The sequence below is a fragment of the Miscanthus floridulus genome, chromosome 18, assembly GCF_019320115.1.
Source record: "Miscanthus floridulus cultivar M001 chromosome 18, ASM1932011v1, whole genome shotgun sequence".
Taxonomy (NCBI): Eukaryota; Viridiplantae; Streptophyta; class Magnoliopsida; order Poales; family Poaceae; genus Miscanthus; species Miscanthus floridulus.
Window position 1 is genome coordinate 53943512 of NC_089597.1, and position 20514 is coordinate 53964025.

Consider the following 20514-nt stretch of genomic DNA (forward strand, 5'->3'; position numbering starts at 1 on the left):
TCCTCCTTAGCTAGGCCTTCCGGTCGGAGAGGTGGGCCAGAGTCGGAAGCGGGCACCATTCCTCCTTGTCTAGGCCTTCTAGTCGGAGATTGGATCGCCCTTCTGGCCTGTCGTTAGTATTTAGGCCAGCCAAGGAGTTGCGCGTCATTCGCAACATCGTCCGCTGGGTCGAGCTTTTGCTAGGAAGCAGGTCCATGAGGGACCCCTGGTTTATGAACCTGACACCATGCTTATCTGTACGTCTACCCGCACGCCTGACATGCCAGCCCTGACGCTTGACCCGCCCCCATCCACGAACCCCATCCCCATCTGTTCACCCCGCCTGCGCAGGCGCACCCCCGCCCCATCGTGCCCTCAACCACCGGCCCCAAGCACGCCGCACGCCATGTCTACCGGCCACTGCCTTGCCTCGCCCCATTGTCCGGTGCCCCTGACTCTCTGAACAGCATGAAACACGTGCTAGATGAAACACTTGAATGCAACATACGTCTGAAACAAATAAAACATCTGGAACATACACTTGCAACATATGTGTAAAAACATATGCAACATCCAGATAGATCACTTGCAACTTGCAACATGAAAACACTTGCTGCAATAGGAGACTAAAATAGATGAAACATTTTAGAACATACCATTGCAACATATGTGTGAAAACATATGCAACATCGAGATTAAAATGATTGCAACATACGTCTGGAAAAAGATGAAACATTTTGAACGAACGCTTACAACATATGCGACATGTGTAACAACCCCTGATCTAATTTTGCAACATCCATATGAAACAATTACAATATACATCTAAAATGCCTGAAGCACTTGAAACAAACATACATATGCAACATTGGGGAAGGAAGGCTAGGTCGGTCGATTTCGGTCATCGGGGTCGAAGACGGCGGCGAGCGGCTGCGCGCGAGCACCACCGCCACTAGTACCAGGCATGGCTTGGTGGTGACGGTGGGGGATGGGGGGCGAGGAGCGCCATGGCCGTCGAGTGGGGGGAACTCAGTCACCGGGGTGAGAGAGGGTGGCGCCGAGGGTGGGGAAGAGCTGCCCACTCGCTTGCAGCACCGCCGTGCCACCTCCATGGATCTTGCTGTGCTCCATTTATCTCGCCAGGGTGGGGGAGAGGGCCATCAGATCTATGGCATTGGGGGCTCCCGGTAGGTGAGGACACTGGGGTGGGGGAAGGGGAGCCACCAGGGGAGGGGAGGAGGACGTCGGGGTGGGAAAGTGCGCGCACCAAGGTGGGCAAGCGAGAGAGAGAGAGAGAGAGAGAGCGGAGTAGCAGGGAAACATGAGAGAGGAGCTCGTTGGATAGGTGGCACGTGTGGAGCAAGTCGAGGCGGCCAGGAATTGATTTTGGAGAGAATTATGTATTTGTCACTGAAATAAATCAGTCTTTCGTATTTGGCACTTAAAATTTGAACTTTCTTATCTAGCACCAAGTTAAAATTTCCTTCCCTATATGGCATTACCGTCCATTTCATCCATTCATCTGTTAGTTGACAATTTTGACAGTGTCAGTTTTTTCTTAGTGTGACCAACATACCCTCTGTTACTCATGCATCCAATTTCTCCCTAGACTTTTCGAGCGACCGAGCGCTCTTGTCTCCCGTGAGTCCATGACCTTCTTCCCTAAAAAAAAACACCAAACCCTAGATTGATGGAAGGAGGAGAGGATGATGGAGCAGAGGATGTTGCGGTCGGCGGCGCCTAGCACCAGCTGCGCGTGCCCTCTGGCAGGGCAACCTCACCCGACGGGGCCGATGCTCTGGCCAGCCCGCGGTGTGGCGGAGGCAGCGCGGCCCCTCCGGGCAGCCAGCAGCGTGGTAGAGGCGACGCGGCGGCGGCTCCCGATGCACAGGCCACATGGCAGCCTCCTTAGGCCAGATCAGGAGGATTGTGGGGGGCATGTTCTTGGATCTGGAACGGGACAGAGTTTTCTTGCACTTGTTATTTCTGAGATTTGCAATACCTTTTTTTGTGCTAACCCCTGCTACATATCCAAAAGCTTGGGAAGACAAGCAGTGCACCTAGCGAAGTCCTTTATTGAATACTCCCTCCGTCCCTAAACGTCCGTCGTTTTCGCTTCTCGAAAAACAACTTTGACTAAATATATATTAAAAAATATTAATAGTTATAATACATAATTAGTATCATTGGATAGATATTTAAATTTAGTTTTTTAATAAATATATTTGAAGATAGAAATATTATATGTATTTTCTATAAATCGAGTCAAAGTTATCGACATGTAAATCGTGACGACAAACATTTAGGGACAGAGGGAGTAATTCGTAGTTTCGGTGATTGAGCGAGAAATATGAGTACTTGTATACTTCTGATGTTCAATTGTGGAGAACTTTAGATGATTGGCTAGCTATGACACCAGATGCTCAAACCTGTACTATTCTAAGCATTTGTGGAGAAATATATGTTTGTTGTTGTCTTCATGTCTTGCGATGATCTGACAAGAATATAGGACCGACCAAACTGAGATGAGCGGGCTGCTAAACTGCATCAAACAATTTTTGACCAAGCTAACTAGACAGGGCAAATCCCTCCCGTGCTAAGCCTACCCCAGCGGGACCAGCTCTTGCCTTAGAATTTAGAATTTATTATTTATTTATTTGCAAACTTCGATTATTAAAATCTCATATTTTAGTTCACAATATATTTATGATATTTATAATTTTCTTATTTGACAATCTATCCATCTATTATTTTTCTATTTAGCATCATGTATTTCTGCTACAAAGAAGGGCATTCATGTCATTTTACCAACCACTTGACGCCGTTACTAACTCAAATGGACGACAGTGCTGTTTAGGGAATGAAATTTCAACTTGGTGCCAAATAAGAAAGTTTAAAATTTTTAGTGCCAAATATGGAAGACTGATTTGTTTCAGTGCCAAATACATTATTCTCCCTTGATTTTGTTTGTTTATTTATTTATTTATTAGGCCAGCGGCGCTTGCGGTAGTGAGGTAAAGCTGTGGTGCACGTCATGCCACGCGTCAGGAGTAAAGTCGCTGACGTCGGACGTCCTATTTACAGCACTACTATCGATCAAATCACGCTATGCAGTGAACTTAAAATTAAAAGTGTGTAAACTTATCAGTGTCTTAAGCTTCGCCTAAACTCTTTTGGAGCACTGGGTCCCCTATTGGGCGGGCTTGCTCATTACTTCATACTAAATGTACATACGCAATCATGACGTCATATCAGTGTGCGATCCCGTTGGGTACAACTTCTCTAGTAAGCTTTAGGAGCTGTTTGGTATAGTTTTTTTTTTTTTTGTAAAATGGGTGAAAAAAATCTCCTCACAAATGGAGTAGAAAAAAGCCCGGTTTTACAAGGGATGGACGCTCCAATGGGCACCCAACGTTGCCGCGAGTACAACCGGGACAGGTGAGACCAGCATGGGAAGGGGCGACGACACGGCGGAGGGGAGGGGCATAGGCGAGGCCGGCACAGGGAAAGGCAGAGGCGGTGCTCCCATACGAGGAGGAGCCGAGGTGGCGTGCTAGTGCGGGGAGGGGCTGGGCGGATGAGTCGGAGCGTGGGGTGGGCGGATGAGTCGGTGATTTGAGGTGAGATCAGATCATTTGATGTCCTTGCTGGTCTGTTGAAAATTAGAATTGAGATCTGCAAAGCATACTGAAACTTGTGGGCTTGGAACATCGATTTTTCTGATCGAATTTTGCAAATCTACTTTTTGCGAACCCAGGTATACTCAGATAAAACAGATTTACATTATTTTTTTTTGGCATTCTTCATAGATATAAAATTCGCCTCATTTTGAGTCCAGATACAAAAGTTATGATTGTTTTAAGTAAGGCTGTCCAAATCGAAGTTTTATGTGGACACGGGATGCAAATCAATGGTGATACGGGATGACGGTGGGTGGAGGGATCAACACAAACTAGAAAAAGAACGCGATCTAAACCAGCAACAAAACCTTGACCTAGGAGACAAACTCAACATGGCGTTCTCTGAAAACTGAATTATGCAAAGGCTATAGCACGTATGGTTGTATGACAGAAAATAAATATGATAGTGGACTATGGGACAAAAACAAAACACTCTCAAAATATGGTAAGATGCGAACCTGGTGGTATAGCTAATGATCTTGTACCCCAAGATGGGTCTTGCATGGTGTATCCACGTCCCATGAGTTACAGGGGCCACGTAAGATGTCTCTCCAAGGTTCATAGAATCCTCAAAGTTTTCCCTAAACACATTGAAAGTGCTGATGTTAGGTAACAACAAATTCTTATTTATGTTATTGTATAAATATAGAAATGAGCTCACCTTGTCCATGTAAGATGTCTCTCCAAGGTTCATAGAATCCTCAAAGTTTTTCCTAAACACATTGAAAGTGCCGATGTTAGATAACAACAAATTCTTATTTATGTTGATGTATAAACATAGAATGAGTTCACCTTGTCTTTAACTTTCATATACTTATTTATACGCGTCATGTCCTCGTCACATGGGCTTATATACCTACACATGGATATAAGTAGGAATGGATTCGGCCGCAATGAATGGAATACGGATAGCACCATTTACTACATTTTAATTCGAATCCAGTTATCAGATACGAATACAGATATTATCGGATATGAATGTAAAACAAATGTCTATTCGGATATTTACTAGATTTTGACGAATAGCACCATTTACTACATTTTAATTTGAATCCAGTTATCAGATACGAAAACAGATATTATCGGATACGAACGCAAAACAGATGTGTCGAATTTGGATTTGCATTCGGATATATCTATTTGCTTGTCAATAGTTTAAATAGAATAAAATCATTATGCCTATAAATGATATGATTATATAACAACGGTAGATAATGAAAACTCATAAAATCATTATTCCTGAAGGCATTGTCATGGCAACTGGCATCACGTCTAGCACTCCTCGTCCGGTGATGGCAACCTTTTGCGTTATTTGGGAAGTCGGAGCTGCCGTCCTGTTGACGAGCTTGGCAACGTATCTGGTTTGTGTAGAATTTGGGCTACTGTAGCACTTTTCGTTTTTATTTGGTAATTAGTGTTCAATCATGGACTAATTAGGCTTAAAACGTTCGTCTCGCAATTTCCCACTAAACTGTGTAATTAGTTTTTTTTTCCATCTACATTTAATGCTACATGCACGTATCACAAGATTCGATGTGATGAATACTGTAGCACTTTTTAGGAATTTGAAGGGGAACTAAACACGGGCTAATTGAGAACTTTATAGAATTCGTTTTCTCTAGCCGCTGCTGGACTAGAGCTCATGGCTGAGCTCGTAGTTGTAGGTGTGATACAAGTTGTGTAGCCGACAAAAGTAGCGTTTGCATGGTTTTCGGTCCAGTATAAATTGGGTCAATTCTCTTTTTATTGATATAAAAGCCAAAATATATGTTCTCGGATCTTTTAAACAAAAGACAACTCATAAAATAACATATATAATAAACAATAAATATATCAATAATTAAATATATAAAAAATCAATAAAACTATAAATACATACTCCCTTCGTCCCATAATAAATGCACTTCTAGAGTTTAAAATTTGTCCCAAAATAAATGTATCCCTAGATATGAGACAACCTAATTCTAGTTGTCTATTTCTACTTTTTTCCCCAAAGTGCAATGATTACATCTTTATAGAGATATATATATAATTTTCTCACTAACATTGACGAGAGAATTACCTATAAGGCCCCGTGAAACTCACTTATACCTTCTATGGCCCTGAAAAGTTCAAAATTTCTTGTATGGCCCTGTGTTCAAATTTTAGTGCCCTATATGACACTACCATCACTTTTGAAGGCTAACACCGTTAAGTGTCCATGCGAAATGACCAGAATAACCCTGTCGTAGAAAATGTACTGGTTCCTTATATGACACTGCTTCATATGATGTTGTTCCCTCTATGACACTGCCTATGTCTATGATTTATTTAGTCATTAAAATTCATCCATATTATATTAATATGGTTAAAAATTTGCAAATGATTTTGTTTTTCTAATATGCGCCACTGGCAACCCCCGCACGCTGGAGGCCGCACGCCCTTGCTGGTTGTGCCCCAGCCGACACCCGCCCGCAGGAGGTCACGCGCCCCTCTCTTGGAGACCACGTGCACCGGCCGCGGCTCTGGCCTGGTGGCTGCCCGCCCCGGCCGTGGATCCGACCTGGTCCTCCCTGGCCACGCCCCTCTCCCATCTCCACACGACGTTCGGTAGAGAAGATGTTGCGTTTCATGTTCTGGCTTGTTTCAACCACAGGGTCATTTTGGTCACTTTCAGATTGGTCGATCATATTTAACAGAAGTGATAGTAGTGTCATAATGGGCACTGAAATTCGAACACAAGACCATACAAAGAATTTGGAACTTTTCAGGGCCACAGAAGATATAAGTGAGTTTCACGGGGCCTCATAGGTAATTCTCTCAACATTGACATCTTCACCAAAACTCTAGAAATGCACTTATTTTGGGATGGAGTGAATATTTAAATAATTTCATCAACATGTGAATAACTAATGTACTCAAAATTAGTATAATTAGCCATATCAAAATTAACCTTTATATATTGTTAATAATAATAAAACCCATATAATGTTATTAGCCATATAGGTAAGTTGCGAATAGTTTAAATGATACATATTATTTGTTATACTAAAATTAATATTATTTACATTACTAATTAGTCATAGATATAAGTTTTAGATAGTTTTATGGGTACTTTGTATTTGCATATACGAATAATAGTGTTCCACAATGTGCCATTCCATGGACACCTAGGGGCGCTTATGCGCTAGGCGACGGGTACCGTGGAGCCTAGAGGGGTAGGCAGTACCTAGGAGGTGCCCGTCGGCTGGACAAGGCATCCCTGGTGTCCCTATGCGCAGACCCATGAAGGTAGGGATGTTGAGCAGTGGGGGGAGGAGGCATGGGTGGCAAGGAGCAGGCGGGGTGTGGATGTCTGGTGGCAAAGGCCGGTGCTATGGATGGCGGTGGAGACGGTAGATGTGTGATCGTGCATCAGTAGACACAGCAGGTGCAGTTAGAGGAGGCGGATGGCGGTGGAGATGGCAGGCGCAACCTAGAGGAGGCAGACGCGGCAGCGAAGACGAAGGGAGGAGGCTGGTGGCGGCAAAGACAAAGGTATGCAGAGAGAAAATAAAGTTAGGGACTCGGGTGCATCATGCGTGTGAATGGAAGGAGGCAGGGGAATAAGATGGGGTTCGATAAGGTGGACTGGGCTCTTTGATAGGCCTTTCTGTCCAACTTTTAGTCCACACGTCTCCTATTTTTTCTTTTATTTAAGGTGCTTTAAGGTAATATATGTATGTGTACAAAAAAACATAGGAACCACCTTCAAAACGCCTAGGTGCGCCTACGTTAGGGATGGATTTCGAATACGGATTTGGATACCACTATTTATCATATTTTTCGAATTCGATATGAAAATTGCCGGATACTAATACAAAACAGATATCTTGAATTCAGATTTGAATTCGGATATCTACTTGATTTTGAAGATAACATGTATCTATTTGCTTATCGATAGTTTCATAGTATAATAAAACTAGAAGCATACCCCGCGCGTTGCCGCGGGATTTTCTTAAAAGTAAATATGTTATATATATATATATATATATATATATATATATATATATATATATATATAGTATTACTATATGGTATTCTGTATATTGTGTATGTATATGAATTTGATTTATATATTATTTTATTGTATCACTGTTAAAAAATTGGTAAGTTAATAGAAGAAAAACCAATAAAATATTTAATCACATTATAGAAGAATATGTGATGAAACAAATAGCATATGTAGCTGATTTGTAGGTTAATAGACTAAAGATTAAAAGTATTACGCATAATAGAGATGACATGGATATTTTTTATAATTAATAAGAGATAACATGGATATAGCTTGCAAGTTAGTGGGTAATTTAGTGGGGAATGATGTGGACATCTTTTATGAAGAGATAGAACATTTAGTGGAGTCACTTAGTGAAGAATGACATGAACGTCTTATATGAAGAGATAAAACATCTAGTGGGATTTAACTTTATAAGAGTATATAGATCATTATGTTAAAGGGATTTAAAGTACCCTCTCCGTCCTGCTTTGTGTGTCGCTGTGGCAGCCAGTACTTGTGTCCACGTTTACAGCTTGTGCAGTGTACCTAGACCCTCTCTCTGTCCCTATTCATTTCATCTCTGTTGTAACTTGTCAGAAGCCAAAACGACTCTGATAAGACTGTCTCCAACGGCGCAGGCAAACGGTGACCCATACCTAAAAAACCTCGTGCACAGTGTTTTGCGTCCTGAAATTACGCTCCAACAAAGGACGTAAAGAAGGCAGGCATTTTGCGTAGCAACGGAGTCGGAAGGCAAAAAAGCGTCATCGAGAACGACGACGCAAAACACTGCAGAGAGAGAGGGAGGAGCGACCGATGGAGGTCGGTGGAGGCGCGACTGCCATCGTGCACATCGATGCCGGGCACATCGACGCCGGGCCGGAGCTCGGCCGCACGGTGGCGCCGGATCCAGAGCTCGCGCCTCCCCCTCGAAGCGTCCGCCATCCCGGTCGGACCCGCCGGCCGCGGCCGCGCCAGCCGCTGTAGACGCCGCGCGCGCGGCGCAAGCGGACGGAGGAGTCGGAGGAAGATGATGTGGAGACGGAGGCGGGTGCCTTCGGGCCGGGGCTCGGGAAGAGTGGGGGCGGCGTGGAGGGGGACAGGAGCCGCATCGCCATGGATGCTGGCCGCGCTTGGCCTTCGGACTTTTGCGTCTGTCGTTTCACGTCTCGGAGCTTTTCCCTGTGCGTGACCTATAAGAAGGAATGCGTCCCGTATTTGCGTTCGGCCCGTTCGAGACAGTCTAAAGAGACATAGGGAGTATAGCTCTGTAACACCATGGATAAACACAACTACCAAAAATAAAATATTTTTTATCAATATTTCAATAATTAAATATATAAACTATAAGAAAATTATAGATAATGTATATTAATTACTAAATTTAAATAAATAAAAAATTCTAGAAGTATATAAATAAAATAAAATACTAATTAATATGATTAGCCATGTAAAAATTAATTAAATTTAAGATTTATATACCATTAATAATATTAAAATTACATTAGCTATAGATAGCTTTTAAATAATAATACTCACTCAGTCCACAAAAGAATGCAATTATCATATTTCGAGGAGTCAAATAGTTTGAAGTTTAACTGAAATTATATAAAAAAACTAATAATATTCATGGGACAAAATTAGTTATAGAATATATTTTCATAATAATTTTATTTGAAAACATAAATGCTAATACTATTTACTATGAATTTGGTCAAACTTAAGCCAGTTTGACTGGCACGATTCCTATAATTGTATTCCTATAAGCGGAGGGAGTACATATCATTTGTTATATTAAAATTATTTCTATTTACATATTTAATTAGTCATACTTATAAATTTAGATGGTTTCAAAATAATTTGTACTTCGCAGATAAGATAGTATCAGATATTTCATATTTTATCAAATACGAGAATAATCTTCTAAAACAAATGCGTATACATCCATTTAACATCTATATTTAAATAGAATATGAATATGGATATCCATATTTACACTAAAAAGATACAGATATCAGATCTTTCAAATATCTGGACATCCGCATCATTCTAGTCTAGCTTCACCTAAGCTCTAGGCGGAGGGTTAACGCCTACCTGCGTCTAGCGCCTAACGCAACCCTGACGAATCATGTCGGATGTTTTATATTTTTTTAATACGAACATAAAATCTGATAGAGAAAAAAATCATAAAAAACAAAAATACAAATAAATCTATTTAATATCTATATTAAGATCGAATACGAATAAAGATATTCATATTGACGTAAAAACAAATACAAATATTATATGTTTAAGATCTTTTAACATCCAGATCCATCTCTAGTCTATCTAGATATAAGTTTCTTAGCAAGTATCTATTAATATTTATATTAAGATCGAATACAGGAACACAGATATTCATATTGACGTTAAAACAAATACAAATATTATGTTTATCTTTTAACATCCAGATCCATCTCTAGTCTAGATGTAAGTTTCTTAGTGAGTGCCAAAAATCCTGATGCTGCATTTGGATGGAGATTGGGACAGGGATAGAGATAGAGATATCCCAACCTACAAAGGGTCCTACAAAGGGTAATATTGTATACTAGCCGTCCATTCTTTATGCCTCATTTTATCTTAGCCGTTCATCTATTTTTCTTTCTCAATCTCACTCCCTATGTCCCTGCATTGTATGCAAACCTCACATGATGGATTTGATAAAGAATGGGTGATACCCATCGGGTATAAACCCACTCTATCCCTACCTACATCCAGTGCTGGGGTCCACAACGCAGAGGCACTCCTCCCCCTTCCTAGCCGGGACCACCACAAAACCTCCCGCCGCCCCACGGAACACGGTCAGAGAGAGAGAGAGAGGAACGAACGGTGCAGCGTGGCAGGCAAGGCGGCGAGTAGTAACAGCAGCAGCAGCAGCGCCGCAGCGGCCAGCGCGGGCGAGAGCGCCCCCGGACCTCTCTTGCGTCTCTCATCACGCTCCCCCTCCCTCTTCGCTTTACTACGCCTTCTCTCTATCTCTTTCTCTCTATCTCTTGTCTCTTCCCTCCTTTTCCACCCGGCGACGGCGAGCAAGAACTGCCGGGCCCCAAAAGAGGCCGCATTCTTGTTGCTTTCTGAACCTTCTTTACTTTGTCCTCAAATGGCCTCGTCGCCCCCTTCACATCTCCCTTCACCATAGGCGCCGCACAGGCACCTCTGCCCTCTGCTCCTGCCCCTGCAAGCTCCTCCCTTTCTCGCCTCTTGGTTCTTGCTCTGTCAGCCCAGAGGCAGAGAAAGCAAGCAATGGTGGCCATGGCGGCGCCAGGGCGAGCGGCGCTCCTGGCCGTCGCGCTCCTCTTCGGCGCCTTCTTCCCGTCCGCGTCCGCCGCGTCCTCCTACCCCGCAAGTGAGCTCCTTTCGCGGCGCCACCGTCTGGTTCGCTTCGCTTCCTCCGCTGATTAAGTTTTATTCCGCGTCGGGTGGCAGGGATTGCGGGCAGGCTCCTGTCCACCACGGCGTCGGCGGTGGCCAAGCAACTGTGGTCGCTCAAATCGGCCGCCACCAAGACGGGTAATCGCCGGCCCGTGGCGTCGTCATTTCCCTCTCCGATTCTCGGCTTATTCACTCGCTTTTTGTCACCGGGTGTGCCCTGCTCCGGCTCAGCGACGGCGGCCGTGGCGGGGCGGTCCATGGTGCGGTACGAGGGCGGGTATGCGGTGGACACGGTGTTCGACGGCAGCAAGCTGGGGATCGAGCCGCACGCCGTCGAGATCACCCCGGCCGGCGACCTCCTCGTGCTCGACTCCATCAACAGCAACATCTACAGGGTCCAGCTGCCGCTGTCACCATGTGAGCACGCTCTGCCTCCGACCACTCCCCTGTCCTTTTTCAGGTTTTTCAGTCTTCATGGGATTCTACTAAGTGTGCTGCCTCTCTCGATGATGTGAGTAGTGAGTGAGGAGTTCTGGGTGGTTGGTAGGGGCTCATGTTGCATGCTAACTTCATCAAGGGCTGTTCCTCGATTGCGAAATGACTGTTATTTTCTTCATTGCTAGTAAACCTCGTATGGACAATATGACATGATAGTTCTTTGCCACCTTTGTCACTTTCAGTCCTCATGTTTGTGGCGTCATTGTTCAGGAGTTTTTTTTTCCCTTCACTTCCCTTTGTTTATGTACTGTTTGTTTACTTCCTCGGTTTCACATGTCAGAAGTCGAGCAAATAGACCATGACTTTTTGCTCACTAGGAAAAATATTTGTATGAATTGGTTGCCTGAAATTGTTTGCAATATCTCTGAAAAATGTCTCATGTCACTAAAGGTAGGTGCCACTTGGAATTTTTACACTGCAACTTCACTATGAGCAAATGCTATATCAGTCACACTTCCCTCACTGCAACAAGATGGCTTGTATTTTAGGAAGTGAAGTTGTCATTCATGTTACTTTTAGAATAAGATGCTTCCTGGATTATATCCAAGCAATTCGATTCTGATGGATCTTCTGAAAATGGATCTAACAATGCAGATAGCAGACTAAAGCTCCTTGCTGGTTCTCCAGAAGGTTTATCTGGCCATGTGGATGGAAGGCTGAGAGAAGTGAGGATGAACCATCCTAAGGGTTTCACTGTGGACGATAAGGGCAACATTTATGTTGCAGACGCTATGAACATGGCAATAAGAAAGATCAGTGATACAGGTAAGCTAAAATGGCCCATTCTGAGGTAGTCCACATGGCATTGTCTGGTCCCCCAGGCACCCTCTGTTTGTTCTGTGGTTTTCCTGGAGCTTCTCCAGCACTTATTAACTACTTGTGCCCAAAATTGCATCCCGAACTAGGTATGCTGTCAGTGTGCCTAAAAATTGTTTCTCCAGCAGTTATTTAGTAATAGATACCTAGAGGTTGTGCTAAAGGGAAATCTAACCAGCATTCTACTCTTGTCTCTTGACTAGCAATATAGTTTGGTTCAAATTTCTACAATCATTTGACCTTCACTGTTGATTTTCTGTTCAAATTCTTTTAGCACATTCATGTTTCTCTTGTAACTAATTTCCTTCAGAATGAACTAATCAATTTACTTTCTTCGGTAGAGATTACCACTAATTGAATCTAGGTTTAGGTAAAATTTGTTTGGAACTTCTTCTGGAGCTATCTATTGTAAATATCCTTGTTTTTTTATATTGTAGATTAAGTTCTGACATATTGTATTATAATATTTAGGGGTTACAACCATTGCTGGGGGAAAATCAATTAGAGGAGGGCACATAGATGGGCCCAGTTATGATGCAAAATTCTCAACTGATTTTGAGATCCAGTACATTAGTAGTAGCTGCTCTCTCTTGGTCATTGATAGAGGAAACCAAGCAATTCGAGAGATTCCACTCAACGATGATGACTGTGCATATCAGTATGAAGCTGGTTTTCCACTAGGTACATTGCACTTAACCTCTCCACTCGTATTACTTGACCATATTTTACTTCTGCTCTGTAAAGTCAGTCATATGGGCACTGCATTCAGTGCTCAAATGACATAGCAAAAATGAATACAGGGTTTGAATAGTAATTACTTTTGATTTTGAATGCTCACAGGGTTTGCATTGCTTTGTGCTGCTGGTTTCTTTGGTTATATGCTTGCATTGGTCCAACGCCGGCTTTTAGGGATGGCATCAACAACAGATGTAAGTTTGTCATACTTTTCTTTATCTCTATCACCGCCCCCCCCCCCCCCCCCCCCCCCCCCCCCCCCCCCCCCAACAAAAAAAAAACAAAAAAAGAGAAAAGAAAAGGTGACATAGGCACATTGGTACATTTGCTGTCAACAAGTAAAATTTATAACTAGTGTGTGGACCACAGTTTGTAGGCTTGCTGTAAACCAGCACATTGGTACATGCATATTTCACCATCACCATCAACCTTTGGCTACGCTACAGCTCATATTCTTATATTCATAATCTTGCGGCTGCAGCCTGTGCACTCGATATGTCTGATACCAATCCCCACAGCTACTAGAACTGGATGTGTGCCATAACAGTTAAAATGCAAATCTTTTATGGTTCAAGTAATAGATGTTTAGATGATATTTCAGCTTTAGATAACTGATTTTGTTAGTTAGGTAATTGAACAATGATAATGTATTGATTCTGAGGACACATCTATAGAAGAGTGCATAAAAAATAAATGACAGTTTAATTTGTTATTATCGTATTTTAGACCGTTATTAAAGTACAAATGATGACAAAATGCATTATCTTTGCTATGTCACTCATGTATTAATTTACAGTTGCATCTTTATTAAACTAAAATTTTACCTCACAGGAACCTCAAGCGCCTCCAAGACCTAGCATTGCAAGTATCCCTCCATACCAGAAGCCTTTAAATCCTTATGTTTGTCAACCATTCATCCCAAGAGAAGAAACTGCAAAACAGGAAACTGAAGAGGGGTTGTTCACCTCAGCTGGCAAACTCATTGGAGGGGCAAAATCATCTGTGGCTGAGATATTTGGTTTCAAGAAGAAGCGCGTGAGCAGCCCATACCATCAGCAGCAACGAAGAGCCAACCCTTGGCCAGTGCAAGAAAGCTATGCCATCCCACATGATGAACACCCTCCAGCACTGGACACAAGAGCACCAACCCCTCAGAAGAACTACAGCTTGATGACAAAGGAGCCTGAGAAGATCCACTACGTCCGCCATGGGCACCCGTATTTCAATAGCTGGGACGGTCACCGTCATCCTCAGCAGCAGCCGGACCCGCAACTGTATCACCAGCAGCAGCACCTGCAGCAGCACAGGCAGTACTCTGCAGGCCCACAGACATTTTACGAGCAGAGCTGTGAGGCTACAAATGAGATCGTCTTTGGCGCGGTCCAGGAGGTGGACAGCAAGCAGCGCATGGTCGAGATCAAGGCCGTGAACTATGGAGACACATTCTATGAGCAGTACGGAATGCGCTACCGCAACAATTTCATTGGCTACAATAACAATAACAGTAACAACTATTGAAAAGCCTGTCTATTTCTTTAATTTTCCCTGCCTCCTGGTTTTTGCCCGTCTTAGTTACATGGTTAGATGTACTGGTTGTCTCCTTATTTGCAACCCTCCACATTCCCTGTAACAGAAAATAGAAAGTGGAGGCAGCAGAAGCTATCTCCTGTTTTGACTTGTACAATGGGGAAACTGGGTGTTGGAAGTACATCGTGATTATATCTTCCTTAGACTATCTGATGTATGTATTTTACTGACATATTTCAGATTTCAGACTAGTAGGTACAGCAATAACTTCTTACATTCCTGCAGTTTTATGGTTAAGATGTGTTGTGAATTGTGATTCCATGGAAGTATGCCTTCCTGACCACCTGGTCTACCAAGGTGGATAAGAACTAATGGCATCTGAGAGCTGCCAAACTTGCCTTGCTTCATGCTGCCTGGTGATTGCTTCAATCTGAAGTCACACCACATTGACTGCCACAGGCACCTGTTCCTTGGATGCCTGTAGCATTTGAGATTATGGGAACGATGCCAGTTACAGGCGATGGATATCACCGAGCCTCCAGGCCCCGTGATGGCACTGAATGCGTTCACCTAAAGAGGACAATCAGGAGACACACAAACTGTGTGGACGGTGGTCATTCTTCAGAGCTACGTGAACAGTTTTATTGGCAAGGGTGTGGTTCTGATGACAGGTAGGCCCTAATTTTCAAAAAGAAAAAAAGACAGGCGGGTCCAGCACGGCGAATACGTAGGCAATCACATGAAAACAGGAGCCAGGTCCAGCACGGCAAATACGTAGGCAATCAAATGAAAACAGGAGCCAATCAAGATGAAAAATGGGATTACCTGCTGCCAGTGATGCCAGGTAGCGTTGTTGCTATCGGAGAAATGAAGGTGCCCTGGCTAAGGAGGATAATTCTGGCCGTCTAGGACCATTGTTAGCTGGGGTGTGGGCTACAGACACTGAGACATACTGTGTCTGAGCTCTGATTACATCGTGATAGGGAAAAGACTATGAGTCTATGACATGTTTCTGACACCTAAGGCAAGCTTGATGCAGAATCAGCGTGAAAACAGGTCCCTGGAAAATTTGAGAAAAAAAGAAGGAACTGATTGTTTTATCATATGCTTTTTAATCTACAATGAGAAACATTGGATCGAAACATTCGAAATGCAAAATATATGGTGATCATACGTTTTTTAATCTACAATGGGAAACATTGGAAATGCAAAATATATGGTGAAAGTAACTCTTCCGACCTGATTGAATTGAACTGGTTCCCATCTACGTCACAATTCAGTATAAATGTGTGTTGGTTCAACAAGAGAGCTTCGGTTCCCTGCACTACTGCCTACTAGTGCCAAAACAATTGTTGGATTTCTTTGTGCTGACATGCTTGCTATTGCTAGGTTATTAGGTAGCTACCCTATAAAAGAAAAAGAAAAAAGTTGCTTCATTATGAATTACAACTTGCTTCATCTTCTGTAATATGTACATTTAACTGTTCATCTGGTAATTGTCTCCTCTAGATACATCTGGGATTGATCCAAATATCTGAACCATCAGGCTGCCAGCTGAAAGAAAAAAGAACCAATCAACTTCTATATTTAAAAACACGAAGCTACTGCAGAAAAAACTAAAGACCAAGGCTCAAGGTCAACTTCTCCATCTAAAGTTTTAAACCCATCAAGATACTTGCAGAAAAAAAAACAAATGATCAAGGAGTCGAGATGCAAGCTTCTCAGCTTCTTCAACAATTAAACATGAAAATTACAATGAAGGGAAATTTATGATCCATAATGTCATTGACAACACGGTGAATACATTTTTACCTATGATGAAGATAGCCCCGACAAGTCCTGTCACGCCCCATCTCTCACCGAGCATTGCCCATGCAAAAGCAGCACCCCATACAGGTTCCAGACCATAAATAATTGCAGTTTCTGTAGCTGATACATCACGCATAGCCGCCACCTGAAAGAAAAAAGGAGAGAAATTCCACAAAATCAGCAGTGATAACCAAAATGACCTCATGCAAGAGAATAGCTGATTTGATGACAACAAAACTAACCTCTGCCAATAAACAAAACGCAGTTGAGAATATGCCTGTGTATAGAATTGCTGGCCAAGGAAACAACATCACCATACCAAATAACTCTGATGGTGGCCATGTTTTGAAATTCCAGTGTTGCACGTTTCGTGTGAAGCATTTAAAAATATATGACGCTGCTGATAGGATTGCTACAACAAACACCTGGTTTTACACTTGTTTAAGAACCTTGTCCAGAGGAACAGAAAAGAACTCGCATAACTGAGGTAATGAGTCTTAGTCAGAATACTAACCTCACATCCAACAAGAGTTAAGAAATTTTCTTTCTTTATATTTCTGGAAATATGCTCAGTTCTGAGCATATGAATTGCAAAAGAAAAGGCGCTCACGAGGTTCAGAAGATCACCAACCTGATGGAAGAACATTAATCAATATGGCAGGCGCAATCCGTAGTGGTGTAGTTCTCAAAATATTCAAATTACTATAGCAGCGATTAATGAGTTAAAACTTTGAAGACAACAGTAACCTTGACAGAGCACAGTGTCATAGGCCATAAGACAAGCAGACAAAAGGTCCAGACAAACATGTTAACCTGTCGATGTAGATAATCCAACTTACACATGGCGGAGAACCACTTAGCTCCAGTATAGCAACACCAAGAAGTGATAAAAATGCTCCAAACCATGTATGAGCAGGTACTTCTGCTCCAATAAGACCATCCAAGAAAGGGACAATGATCACCTGCAACAATTTGAATAAAGAATAGTGATGTGATCATATTCATACGTTTTAGGGAAGGCATTATTGTTGTAGAGTTCTTGAAAAGAGTTCTTACAGTGAGTGCAGAAATGAAAGATGCACGCCCAGCATCAGCTGTAACTAACCCCATAGCCTGAGCCAGGTAGGCCAAGCTTACCCAAATGCCCAACTCTAGTCCTCCAAAAAAGATTTGCATATCCCTCAGCGATTTTAGTAACAGCGGCACAAAAGGGATGGCTGCTATAGTGAACCTTAGCATATTGAAAAGGTCAGGGTCCAAAAGAGCCTCCGCCTGTTTCACAACTGAAATGTTGCTAGCTGAAATAAATAAATTGAGTCTAAGCTGAAAATGTAAGAGGAAATCAGCATGCAGAGTAACTACCAGAACCAGTTCAAACACAAAGCAGACCCTTGTAAGAAAAACACACACACAAAGCAGATGATAAGGTACAGCAACTTTTGCATGCTGATTAGTATGTAAATATAAGAAATGTAGAATAAACTGAACCAAATGAAACGAAGTGGCCACATCATTCAACAAAAGGATCAATGAATTTGACCAAAAGGAATACACTGCAAAAGCTCTCACACGAATGAAGCCTGTAGTAGGTTCACCATTCATATAGGTAAATTTGATGGCTACATTAATCCCCAGAGAAAAAAAATCAATCAATCACGATATTTATATCCGTGGCAAAACTCAGGGAAATTCAGCACAGAAGAAACAACCCCCATCCCATACCCGCCTCACCATTTTCTTGTCAACCATAACATCGAACAGGTGAACCATTTTCTTGTCAACCATAACATCGAACAGGTGAGGTGCAAACATAAACGACCCTCCGTCTCAAGAAGGCGAGGTGAGGCGAGGCTCTGTACGAACGTACCAAATATAACGGTGACCAGATTGAGTAGTACGAGGCTCCGGGCCTTCCTGGGCACCCAAGACGCCACCTTCCGCCACGCAGCGCGCGCCCTCCGCCTCGCCGACCACAGGGCCGTCCGCGGGGGTGATGGGTCCTCAGTTTCAGCTTCAGGGCCAGCGGACTCGCCCATTCCTGGCCGCACCGCCTTCCACCTGCCGATCTCATCCGGCGGCTTATTTTTCGATGACCGCTTCGCGGGAGGGACTGGGTGTGGGGAATCCCTGGACGAAGAGCCGGAGAAGGCAGCGGCCGACGGCCGAAGGAGGTGCCTCCGTCCTGATGATGTCGTCGCGGGGATGCGGGGGCGAGGGCGAATGAGAGGTGCTCCTGGTTGAAGGCAGGGGCGCCATGGACGGGAAGAGCTCGGATGCTTGGGAAGGAACATCTAGCCGGAGCTCGGAGGAGAAGGTTCCGGAAGGAGGCGATGCGCGAGCGGACGAGAGCGCCGGGCAGGCGAGTAGGAAGAGACCTGTGAGCGGCCCAGACAAGACGAGGATACTGCGGCCAGAAAATAGGTACTCATGTTATATAATAAGCTAAAAAAACGTATTTTATGAAAAAAAAGTATATTTTCTCACTCCTCCTATATTTTAGCTCCCTAAATTTTACGGATATTTGGATCGGTAGCATTGCAATTCTTCCAACTTTGAGATGTACCATTACAATTCGTGAAATCTAAAATATACCATTGCAACTCTACGCTTCGCTGAACCATACCATTGTCTACCAACCTGTTCGGTTGGCTGATTCGTATCGTTGCTGGTTCATTTATGTGAGGGAAAAGTACTGCTGGCTGGTTCGCGTGAACAGTATTTTGCTGAGAGGGCTGGCCAGCCAGCCTAGCCAGCGGCTCCCAGCCGATCAGGCTGTACGTATGCTAGCAGCTTGGGCCCATTCTCAGACATACGAGTACCATACGTATTTTAGTATCGACATTTCTGCCCCTGACTCCATCCTAATAGATCCAGCGCCGCCCCCGTCCCAATCGTGGCCCCAGCTCACTCTTTCTCTCCTTCACTCTGTTCCTCTCCCTCTCCTTGACTGTGCCGGCGGCGGCCACCGAAACCCTAACCCTAGACATCACGTGCTGGAGGCCAGTGGCTCGCCTGAGCCCACACACGCGCCCATCACGTACCTCGCCGTGCCGCCTGAGCCCTGCACGCCCCGTCGTGCCGCCTGAGCCTGCACACGCGCCCGCTGCGTGCCCCGCACGCGCGCCTTGTCGCGGCCATCGAAGCTCCGTTCCGCCGTCGCGGTCGCCTCGCCGCGTGCCCGTTGCGTGCCCCGCACGCGCGCCTTGTCGCGGCCGTCGACGCTCCGTTCCGTCGTCGCAGTCGCCCCGCCGCGTGCCCGCTGCGTGCCCCGCACGCGCGCCTTGTCGCGGCCGCGGTCGCGCCGCGCTCTCCTCCCTCGACCGCCCCCGCCCGTGGTCTTCTCCCTCGGTTCAGGCGAGGCCAGCCATGGCCGCTCGGTGGAGTTCAAGTCCGAGGAAGCACACTTTGACATCCTCGAGCTCGACGGGCAGCGGCACAAGGCAGTGCCCCTTTTGCCATGTTCCTCTGGTCAGGATCCAAAGCAAGCAGACAACGACAAAGGGCCAGGGGTTCTTGAAGTGCCCTTACAACATAAAGGTTAGCATTGTTGACATTTTTTAGCGCTATGTGTTGATGTTAAGTCTGATTGGTGCATTATGTTGTGATCATAGGATGATGATACTACCTGTGGCTTCATCTAAAATGAGAAGGAGTATGAGACCTTAGAAGCTGCAGAACGCCAGATGCAGGCTGGGCAGTCAGCTTCAAGTGACTGTTACATAGAATTGAAGGAAGAATTGGAAGAGGTGAAGAAAACACTGGCCATTGTTGTAGCAGAATTGGAAGAGGCGAAGAAAACAATCGCCATGGTTGTAGGTGAACTTTGGAGACCGAAGGCGTTGGTAGGTGCTGAGACGAAAGCTGAGCCAAAGCCTGAGCCCAAGGCAGAGTCAAAGCAAATTGTGTTGGATTTTTCAATTTTTATGGGATTTGTAGGTCTCCTCATTGGTGTTGTGCTTGCCTGTATGTGGAAGTGAAGGGCAAATGTGTGTGTGTGTGTTAGCTACTTGTATGTCTGTGTCGTCGAATGGAACCTTCAAATCA

The 20514-nt window shown here is 44.1% G+C and overlaps 2 protein-coding genes across 4 annotated transcripts; one reads left to right on the forward strand and one right to left on the reverse strand.

Annotated features, from left to right (window-relative positions):
- Positions 1 to 10604: 10604 nt before the first annotated feature.
- LOC136522069 (uncharacterized) lies at positions 10605 to 15146 on the forward strand. Its single transcript, XM_066515858.1, has 7 exons — positions 10605 to 11059; positions 11140 to 11223; positions 11317 to 11502; positions 12178 to 12348; positions 12871 to 13080; positions 13240 to 13328; positions 13966 to 15146. Exons 1-7 carry the CDS (start codon positions 10957 to 10959, stop codon positions 14650 to 14652), a joined length of 1530 nt encoding a protein of 509 aa, XP_066371955.1. The 5' UTR covers positions 10605 to 10956; the 3' UTR covers positions 14653 to 15146.
- LOC136522070 (uncharacterized) lies at positions 14321 to 18864 on the reverse strand. 3 transcript variants are annotated; one of them, XR_010775778.1, is made up of 9 exons: positions 18338 to 18864; positions 17527 to 17753; positions 17310 to 17432; positions 16985 to 17101; positions 16713 to 16895; positions 16474 to 16615; positions 15901 to 16215; positions 15487 to 15721; positions 14321 to 14449 (listed from the first exon to the last, which is right to left on the reverse strand). XR_010775778.1 is itself a non-coding variant. In XM_066515859.1 (7 exons), exons 1-7 carry the CDS (start codon positions 18759 to 18761, stop codon positions 16139 to 16141), a joined length of 1308 nt encoding a protein of 435 aa, XP_066371956.1. In that variant the 5' UTR covers positions 18762 to 18864; the 3' UTR covers positions 15858 to 16138. The 3 variants fall into 3 exon arrangements, 1 of the variants encoding a protein (XP_066371956.1); XR_010775777.1 differs by having other exon boundaries at positions 17527 to 17768; XM_066515859.1 differs by lacking the exons at positions 14321 to 14449; positions 15487 to 15721 and having other exon boundaries at positions 15858 to 16215; positions 17527 to 17768.
- Between the last annotated feature and the right edge of the window lie 1650 nt (positions 18865 to 20514).